The sequence below is a fragment of the Apteryx mantelli genome, chromosome 16 (assembly GCF_036417845.1).
Source record: "Apteryx mantelli isolate bAptMan1 chromosome 16, bAptMan1.hap1, whole genome shotgun sequence".
NCBI lineage: Eukaryota > Metazoa > Chordata > Aves > Apterygiformes > Apterygidae > Apteryx > Apteryx mantelli.
In genome coordinates this window covers 10,798,746-10,808,637 of record NC_089993.1, presented here as the reverse complement: position 1 = coordinate 10,808,637, position 9,892 = coordinate 10,798,746, and the positions used below count along the sequence as shown (strand labels likewise).

Sequence of the window (9,892 nt, the reverse complement as noted above, 5' to 3'; positions counted from 1 at the left end):
ATTTTGCTGATGAATAATTAATAAGCAGCAGTTTTTGTTGTGCTAAGGATCATATACTGGTTATTTTAATGAGAATGCTACTCCAACTCTTCTAGGAAAGCAAAGTTAGGAAAACAGTATAAATCATAAGTGCTGATAAGGTTGCAGTATCTTATCTTTTGGCAATAAGCTTATCATGGAGAAACCAGTATTTCAGAATAGGCAGGTGTGATCATTCTGGGAGAAGGAAGTCACAGTACATGACATGTTCCATTATTTTGACAATGCATGTGAAAAATAGCTGTTTTTTTTTTTTTTTGAGTGATCTGACATCAATATAACATAAATCTCTCTATATTTGTCTTACGTCGGTTTCAATCTTTCAATATTGCTTTATGTTCAGTTAGTTAAAACAATACAAAATTAATTGGCCAGGTCATTCTCAGAATATATCCTGCTTGTTCTATAGCCCAGGATTTAGGCTTTCTCTAACCCTCCAACCTAGCAACCAAAGCTTAACCACTATGTTTAATACTTCCAAAATTTAACCCTATGACACACAATTTTAACTGATAAAATAGATTGGTGTTAAACCCAACATCTCCATTAGAGTTTAAAAAAAAAAAAAAAAAAAAAAAAAGGTAAAGGCATCCACAACTAACCAAACAGAACACTCTAAAGATAAAGCATTGAGAAGCCAATATTAACAGTTCACGGCAGTAAGACTGACAGCGCCAAGAAAACCTGATGATGTTGACAGTTCTTCTGTGCTTGCTGATGAAACGATTGCTTATTTATGATAAAGTTTGCTAAAAGCAATAGATGAACTCAATGGTTATCAAATGGACAATGAATACAAGCAGAAGATCACAAATCTAATGATAGCACCTTCGATTAATCACATGATAAACAGTAGCTTATTAGCTGGAACATTAGTCAAAAACAGAGGAAAAGATTTGCTTTGGTGCAAGAATTAAATAACTTACCACAGAACAACTTGCTCTATGGACTGATCATCAATCGGCATTACAAACTACTGATGTTTTTATGGATTATTGATATACCGAGCAAGATGTGACAAACATACGAATTAGAACATCATATACAAATATTGTTATCGCTGCAGAGCAAGTATTTAACATGAGTTAAAACTATTTCTGTGTATTTAAAGATATTACATAATTCTTTACAGTCTGCATATGTAAAATTAGATTTGCATATGCTTAAGCTATAAATACATTCTCACTACTTTAATACCCTTTTTGGTATCTCAACCTAACAACTTTTCATGAAATTGTCCAGTGCTCATTAAAAACCAAAGTAAAGCACAACACATCACAGCTCAAAGCCCTGATACATTACATCCTGAAGGAACCATGGTAACAGGGGCAGGACTCGGTTTAGAAATGAGCATTGTCACTAAGATGATTCAGCCTGCTGGTGGCTGCAATCCGTTAAGCAGAGGTAAAGTGAAGTTTGTGCCTAATACCGAGCATGGTTATGTCACCTACAATCAAAAGATACTGAGCTATCAGAGAGGGGAACCTCTGCCCTGCTCCTTAACTGCTGCCTCCCCCCGCGAGGGGCTCAGCTACCTGTACGCCGAGGAGCCGAGGCCCAGCTTTGACGACATGGCCTGGCTGCATGATCACGGCCCGGGCTTCTGAGGGAACCGCCAAACTGTGAGGCAGCGCTGTGTCTGTAGAAAGGTAAGAGCTGTTAAATCACAGACAAAGGTAGGATTGTAGAGATGAGGGCTGTTAGCAGCTCAAGAATTCAAGAGAGAAAAACACCAACATGGAAAATTATGAAATCTTAAAAGAAAAAGTTATGAAATCCTAAAAGGTTATCTTCAATTGGTTGGCAGTGTAACCCATGTCAACAGATTCAGTAGCTGATGACAACTTATCAAAGCTGAGGTAGGAGTGGAGGCCCACACTCCTGTCTGGCCAGCAGACCTCAGGTCTCTTATCAGGGGGTGGAGAGCACACTAATGCCTAGTCTACCAACTTGTTAAAACCTTGTTATTTTTTCACAGAATCACAGAACGGTTGAGGTTGGAATGGACTTCTGGAGATCATCTAGTCCAACCCCTCTACTCAAGCAGGGTCACCTAGAGCATGTTGCCCAAGATTGTGTCCAGACGGCTTTTGAATACCTCCAAGGATGGAGACTCCACAACCTCTCTGGGCAACCTGTTCCAGTGCTAGGCATCCTCACAGTAAACAAGTTTTTCCTCACGTTAAGACAGAGCTTCCTGTGTTTCAGTTTGTGCCCGTTGCCTCTCGTCCTATCGCTGAGCACCACTCAGAAGAATCTGGCCTCATCCTCTCTACACCCTCCCTTCAGATACTTAAACATATTGATAAGATCCCCCCTTAGCCTTCTCTTCTCCAGGCTGAAGGGTCCCAGCTCTCTCAGCCTTTCCTCATGAGAGATGCTCCAGTCCCTTTTGTTAGCCTGCAAATAATTGTTTTACATTTTCAAGCTGCATACTTCCTGCTTGTAGTGTTTCTTTGTACAGAGCTAAAGATGCCCAAAGTGACCCAGAGAAGGACAGTAAGGAACGACCAGATGCCTCTGCTAAAACAAGCAAACAGCAAATTACTGAAGAGCATTGACACTTCGCCACATTCCTTTGGCTTATGACTATACACAATCTTCAAGGAAAGAGGCTCTTAGGACTGTTAAAACTGTCTGCCCTTTGCACCACATCAAGGAAAACCTGTGAAACCTGTGAAACCTTTTTCTGTGAAAAAAAAGCTCTAAGGGAAAGTTTAAATTCTGCACGAGGCGTCAGAAGGGAAAACCGTCACCTTCAAGAGCCCATTCAGCTCTGGAGCACCTTCCCCGCTGCCGCAGGGCGCCCGAGCACAACTACTGAGCCCCGGGGGGCAGCCTGGCCCCCACGCAGGCCCGGGGCCGCCCTGCCCCGGCCCCGGCCCGGCTGCCGCGAGGGGCCGCCCCTGCCCGGCGGACTCGTCCCCTCGGGGCGGCCCCAGGCCGGGCCTGCCCCGGGCGCCGCCCTCCCCACACCGAGGGGCCCCGGGCGCCTCCCGCGTTCCCCGCAGCGCCCCCGGCTCGGGGCCCGGGCGCGGCCGCACACTGGGGGCGCCGGGGGCAGCGGGAGCCGCGGGCCCGGCGGAGCCTTAAAACCCGCCGCCGCCGCCCGGGCCGGCCCCGGCTCACGGAGGAGGCGGGAGCGGGGCGCTGCGTCACGACAGCCGCCTTTGCGACAGCGGGGCCCTTTCCGGCGTTCGGCGGCGCTTGACGGCGGAAGGAGCGGAGAGGGAGGAGGGAGGAAAACAAAGGGGCGTGAGAGGCCGCGGCGGCGGCATGTGAGCGGCGGCGGCGCCGGCGGCGGCTCGGTGAGTGGTGGCGCGGCGGGGGGCGGCGGGCGGGTCGCGGCCCCCGCCCGCCCGCCCGCGTGGCCGGGGCAGGCCCTGCCGGGGCGGCGGCGGCGGCGGGGCCGGGGCCTGGTGGCGGGTCTGGGGCCCTTGGCGGCCGCAGCGCTTCGCCGCCGGGCGGCGGCTCCCAGCGGCCCCGGCGCCCCCGCGGGCCGGAGCGGCCGTTTGCGCGGCGGCGCCTTGGGGCCGTTTGCGGGGGAGGGGGTGGTCGGGCCCCGCCGCTGCCGCCGCTTCCGGGCCGCGCTGGGGGCTGCTGGGCAGCTGCCGGCTGCGGAGCGCCGCGGGTGACGCGCGGAAGCAAGTCGTTAACTTCCCTGTTATTTCTTCAGTTATCGCTTTAATTCCTCAACAAAGTAACTAGATTAGATGTTATCAGTTATTTTTAGAAGTCGCGTACTGCAGAGTTGTAGAAGTTGATGAACAATGTTTTATGCAAAGTAATATAGGAGTGCTTAGAATTCACTGAATAAACATTTCTACCTTTAAAAAAGATAAGAGGCAAGCTGTTATTTTGCTGTTTAAAAATAACTTAAGACTAACCTAATATTATGGAATACATTTGGTAGTTGTGCTCAACAGTAAATGTGAGGAGCTGAAGGAGTGTAGTTAACAAATGCAGCATGTAGTTGGAGAACAAGAAGACTTTGTCACTGATCATAGGGGTTTTTTGTTATAGTGTGGCTGAGCCTTGAACAAGTTGTTTTGCTTCTTTGTGGTTCTGTAAAGCTAAATTGATGTGGTGTGCCTTGAGGCAGGTTGAAAATTAGTAAGAATATTTATAAGTAACTTTTAATTATTTAAAACTTTAAATACTAAATGCTATGCATTTGATGCAAATATGTAGTTTTATGTTAGGTGATGAAAAGCAATGAATATGCAGTCTTTGATTCTTTCAGCTGAGTGCAATTGAATGAATATGCAGTCTTTGATTATCTCAGCTGAGTGTAATTGCTCTTATTCTGTATTCACTGCTTGAGCTGGTCTTGAAAATCTACTTCCTGGTTTCTCTTTGTGGGAGAATGCACTGAAATTTGCTGCGAATCATGTCATGTTATCAGCAATGTGTTTCCGGGACTTTGTAGCTACTGCAATAAACATGAACAACGCTTTCCTCAGATTACCTTACCAGTGCTTCAGGTCATAAGGAATACTGTAACACTTACTATGGGAGTAGTCAGGGTGGTATCTAAAATGCATAATTAAATTAAACATAAATAATGCAGGTTCAGTGATCTAGCAGTGGTGGAATTTGTTTTACTTATTTGTGAATTTGTTTAACTTATCTTAACAATGATGTAAAGTTTGTTTTTTTTCTCCTTTTTTTAAGCAGGTTGGAAGAATGAAAGGAAAGGGAGATAAAAGAATGTTGAACCATTTTGTTTGGCTGTATGATGGAAGGAAACAAGACAGGGAACCTCTGCAATAGATCTTTTGGATGGCTTCAGCGAGAAGAGAATGATGCTAAGCCATGGCTCTGGAAACTTTCTGATTGCTTTTCTGCTGCTGAAAAAACTTTGCCTTGCGGTGCAAAAACGGTAATACTCTGCTTTACTAAAAGCATAGTTGAAATACTGGTGCAGAACAGTATAGCAAACTACAGTGCTATGGCTGGTTGAGGGAGGGGAGAAAGAGAAGGTGCTTATCGTGGTAAGCACAAAATTTACCTGGAAATTTAAGTTCTTTAGTTCTGTTCTCAGCTCTCATCAATCTTGGTGAAAGTGTATGAGTTGCTCTGCTTGATAGGTTTTACTCTCTTGACCTGTGTGTTCAGAATAATGTAACCAATCATTTCAAAAAGTGTATAAGATACATTCTTGAAAGCTCTCTGAAGCTATTGCTGTGGAGTAGGGAAGTATCCTTTATGCTTCCAGATTTTAATAACTTAGCCTGGAGACAAAATTATAATGTCATGAATTAGGTATCTATTAGTTATGGTAATTGCAGGATACTGTTCTTCAAAAATGTCTAATTATTCCTTGTTTTCATTGCTTTAAATGTTCCTGTTCTGTAACTGAATACTGTTGTGTATATTTAAAATGCACAGTGTCCAGGATTAAAAGAAATAGTACAACACGATGACTTGCTTGAGCCAGCAAGCTCCAGCCATAAAGTAACTTCATTCATTCATTGAAAGTCAGATTGAGGATGTATGAAAGATGTGGGGAAAACAGGTGAACAGGTATCCTGCTGTAATGGTCTTCTCTTGCTAGGGGTTAGGAAGAGAGTTACCATCAGTTCTGGAATTTAACTTGAACTGGCTTCAGAGTAGTTATTGGCCTAGTGCATCCTTTATTCATAAGAGGTGGAATCAGGTAAAGAGTAACTGTTTTGTACTTGGGTAATCAGTTACTCATTACTGTGTAGCAGGAAATGCATTAGATCCAGTTCAGAAAATAAAAGTTGTTCTGGTCTGAAGCTCTGGAGCAGTGAGTTGTATGCAGCTTTGCACTGCTGACCTTGACTGTTCTGGAGTTTCTCATAACCTCACTTAGTTTTTGCTTATACTGTTTTAAAAAATATGTTTGTTTATGCCTTTTTCTGTCTATTGGTGTTTTGATTTGATATCTTAAATCAGAATATAATACAATTAAGAAATAGCAGGTAATAAGTTCTTATATTATTGTGAGAATTTAGCCTTCTCTGTCTTCGAGTACTTTACCTCCCTAATACCATTTCTACTTTTTTGCAGTATTAATCTTTGTTACTTCTAAAATTTTAATACCATTTTTGAGACTTTATTGAAAGCCAGAGAAGATTACATATATACATCTTAAATGTTTTTTACTTTACATTATACCCATCTGGATTTGCTCATTTAAAAAAAAAAAATATATATATATATATATATATATATATATATCTTTTGCTTTACTATTGTAGGGTATCTCTAAGCCTTAGCTTAACTGTTCCACACTTCTTCAATTTTGTTTTTATAAACCCATAGTTATTTGGTTTATTGTTGTTGTGGGGGGTTCTGTTTGGTTTTTGGGGGCATTGTTGCTTCTAAAATCTTACGGTACCAGTGTTTCTCAGATCGGCGCAATATAACTGGCACAATATTTATTTTAATATTTTGCATGTTCAGGCAATGCGATAATAGTAGTCATAAAGATGACCATTTTAAAATTTCTATTGCTATCAAAATTGTAACTATTTAAAAATACATGTGCTTAAAGTATAAATTGCTGGTTTGTGAATGTTTCTGAACGTAACTTTGAGCCCTCTTTTCCAGAAAGATTACATGGAGAACAAGAAAGCTACTGTGGAATTGAAGGATGCTTCATCTCCTCATAATGCTGGCTCTAAATTGTTTCCAGCAGTACCGCTTCCTGATGTTCATCCTCTTCAGCAACAGCAAATACAGCTTTCACCTGGCCCGAAAGTAAGCTGCTGTGCTCATGGCTCTGACTCTTCTTGTACTCCACAAATGCATTGTGGTGGTGGTGGTGGTAATTTGATTCACCCTGGCACAATATTAGACTCAAAAAGCACTGGGACAATTACTTGTCAAGTAGGGTCAGGATTTGCTTATCAATCTGCATCTTCACTGAAGAACCCTCCAGCTAGAAGCAATTTGGCAGGCATTGCGAGTGAGTTCCCTGGTATGTGCATAGAAAACAGTGTATCTTCCTGTCAACATCTGCCCTGTTGTGGAAAGCTCCATTTCCAGTCCTGTCATGGTAACGTGCACAAACTACATCAGTTTCCAGCCCTTCAGAGCTGCACATCTTCTGGCTATTTTCCTTGTTCTGAATTCACAAGTGGGGCTACAGGCCACTTGGATGAGCATATTGCACAACCGGAGTTAGCATCACGTGTGTGCGCCAACCCTTTGCACCTAAACATGGCACCTTCAGTTTGTTTAAAGGGCTCTCACTACTGCAATGACTGCCTGAGCAAGGTTTGTACACATCACATTTCTCATTCATTGTGTGGTATATGGTTAATGTTGAAGTAATAGATGTTAATTTTGAGCAAAACATCAACTTTGGCTTGCAGCTTGAGCCCTCCTAGTTGGTGATGCGTAGCTCAAATACAGTGGATATCCTTTGATTTGAAGGTGACCTCTTTATTGAGGTAACATTCAGTTCAATGCAAAGACAAAACAGCCTATCACAGTGTTTAGCTAATAATGGATCTGTAATGTGCTCGGACAGAATTTTGACTGGTTTTGAAAGATGGGGTTATCTCTTCTTGACAGCTCCAAATAAGTTGTTCCATAGTAGTGACTCTGAGAAAAGGTTAGATAACATTTAATGTGTACCCGTGGGCAGCTGATCAGTAAAGATCCATCTTGTAACTCAGGTGCAATGTCTGATGCTGCAAGGATATTTTGGTTTTATTTTGATTTGTTTGGTTTTTGTTCGGTCTTCCCAAATTTGTAATGTATACTTCAAGACCAATTTGGTTCACTTGACTTACAAAACTAATTAAAACTGTACTTGAATTTTAATAGGAAATCAGAAGTGAAATAATACACCTCTCATAAAGCTGAGTATTTAAATTAACTTCCAAACTTGAATTTCCAATATAAAAAAGAAATGTGTTCGTTTCAATAAATTAAATAGTAAGGTTAGTATATTTGGAATCATAACTATTATGGGGGGGGGGGGAAGGGAGATGATTCAACCTTGTACTCTTTAATTGTGCTGCTTTCACATGCCAAGTGATGTATTCCTTTTAAAGAGTAGATGTTAGTACTTTTTGAAAACTGTACATCTTGATGTGCAGAGTTAAGTATCCAGAATTCTCCCTTGTATTTGCAAACCTAGAGCTAAGTATGCTAGGGAAGAGACTCTGGGCTAGAAGCACCCTTCATGCAGTGCTGCTGCTGGGAATTAACTTGCTAGTGTACATTTGAACTTGGGCTTGGCGGGGGGGAGGGGGGGAGAAGATTGGTTTGCAGTGAATGTTTCTAGCCCAGATAGTATGTGTTTATACTGTATATTAAATGAACATGTTTTAAAAAATTGTCCCAACAGCCAACCAGAAATAGCCTAGTTGATGCTGCTAAAATCTGGCCAAATATTCCTCCTCCAAGTGCGCAGACTGCACCTGTTTCTATCCCAATATGTAATGGCTGTGGAACCAAAGGAACAGGAAATGAGAAGAGTTTGTTACTGGCAAGCAGCCTTGGCAAATCACCACAGAAATATGGTAAACCGCATTTGTTTGAAAATTGCACTTGGTGAATGCACTCCTTTAATATTGTTGAATATAAAAAGTTCTCTTAAACGCTACTTTCTGCACTGCACTCTGGAAACTTCTGTAATGCCATAAAAGACTAAACAGTAAAAATATGCCTAGTAAATTTATTGTTAGCATAGAATTTTGATTATTATGTTTTTATGCAGTTGAACTAGAAAAAGGAATTTAAGAATTTGCAAGTTGCTTTGTTCTGGTGGAGTATAACGAAATTATCTTCAGCCATTCTTTCAAGAGGACTTTTTTTTTTTAACCTGACAGTGTCTGTTCTCCCTTCAATGCAGTAAAGCTGTAATATTTATAGTTGTGTTTCAGTGTTCTTGAATGGAAAATATTGTATGAAATAATTGCTTTAATGATCTTTCTATACTGTTATACTAGCTATGACTTCAGTAATTAAAGCACTACCAAAATTGTATTCCATTAAAAAAGAATATTTGAAGTATTTTGGAGAAACAGTTCTGATCCCTGCTAACATTTTGGTTACCAGCTGAAACTCTAGATGGCAAGTTACAAGTCATGCTTCCCTTTGTTCCAGAGGGTGGTAGAAAAATGAGAAATTTGATAGTTCTACTTTCTCATTTTAAGACTTAAGCCATTTTTATGTTTTTAAGATGCAATACCCCAATTAAGCATTCTTACAAAATTCAATTGTAATGAATCTGTAGAAGAATAAGTAGACAACAATACCCAAACAAAAAAATGACAGTTATCTAGCTTGCTTAATTTTGTTCTCAATTAACTTCATGGTTGTTTTTGACTTGTGAAGATTCGGTGTCCATTTGTCATGTGTTTCTCTTCCAGCTTGTTGTGGGATGCAATGGGTTTATACTATTGATTCAGCACTTTCAATGTGTATCTAATTTCGAAAGACCAAAAACTTTATTTGCACTTCCCAGCATGTAGTAGCAAAAACTTTTAACCTGATTCTTCTGCATTGTATGATACTCATGCATTTGTTCTGTGCTACCTTGTTTTTTTTATAATCGCTTGCACCATACTGGTAATCTCAGTCAGTTTTATTTAGATGCTTTATCTAATACACAATGTTCAGTTAACAGCTCTCAGGTTTTGTTTCCATTACTGATACAGCACCAACAGTGTTGATGGTATAACACAATTCAGACATTTTTATGGCAAATGCCACTCCAAAATTCAATAATACATTTTTAAAATAAATTACTTAGTTGTTTGATAGTTTCAGAATAAAACTAAAGTTGTCTTGCCTCTTTATCCTAACTTAACAGTTGCTAAACGTTTAAGATTGATTTGAGATATAAAGTGTTTCCTGTAAGGAGCAA

General features: G+C 41.2%; 1 protein-coding gene across 4 annotated transcripts in view; it reads left to right on the top strand.

Annotated features, from left to right (window-relative positions):
• The first annotated feature begins 3,251 nt into the window (after positions 1-3,251).
• Positions 3,252-9,892, top strand: part of MARF1 (meiosis regulator and mRNA stability factor 1) — a 30,900-nt gene continuing 24,259 nt past the window's right edge. For 3 of the 4 annotated variants that reach the window (XM_067306222.1, XM_067306224.1, XM_067306220.1), the window contains exons 1-4: positions 3,252-3,347; positions 4,717-4,921; positions 6,619-7,287; positions 8,369-8,543. In XM_067306222.1, the coding sequence (XP_067162323.1) occupies positions 4,775-4,921; positions 6,619-7,287; positions 8,369-8,543 (991 nt within the window). In that variant the 5' untranslated portion in view covers positions 3,252-3,347; positions 4,717-4,774. The remainder of the gene's footprint in view (positions 3,348-4,716; positions 4,922-6,618; positions 7,288-8,368; positions 8,544-9,892) is intronic. The other variant, XM_067306223.1, reaches the window with a different exon arrangement.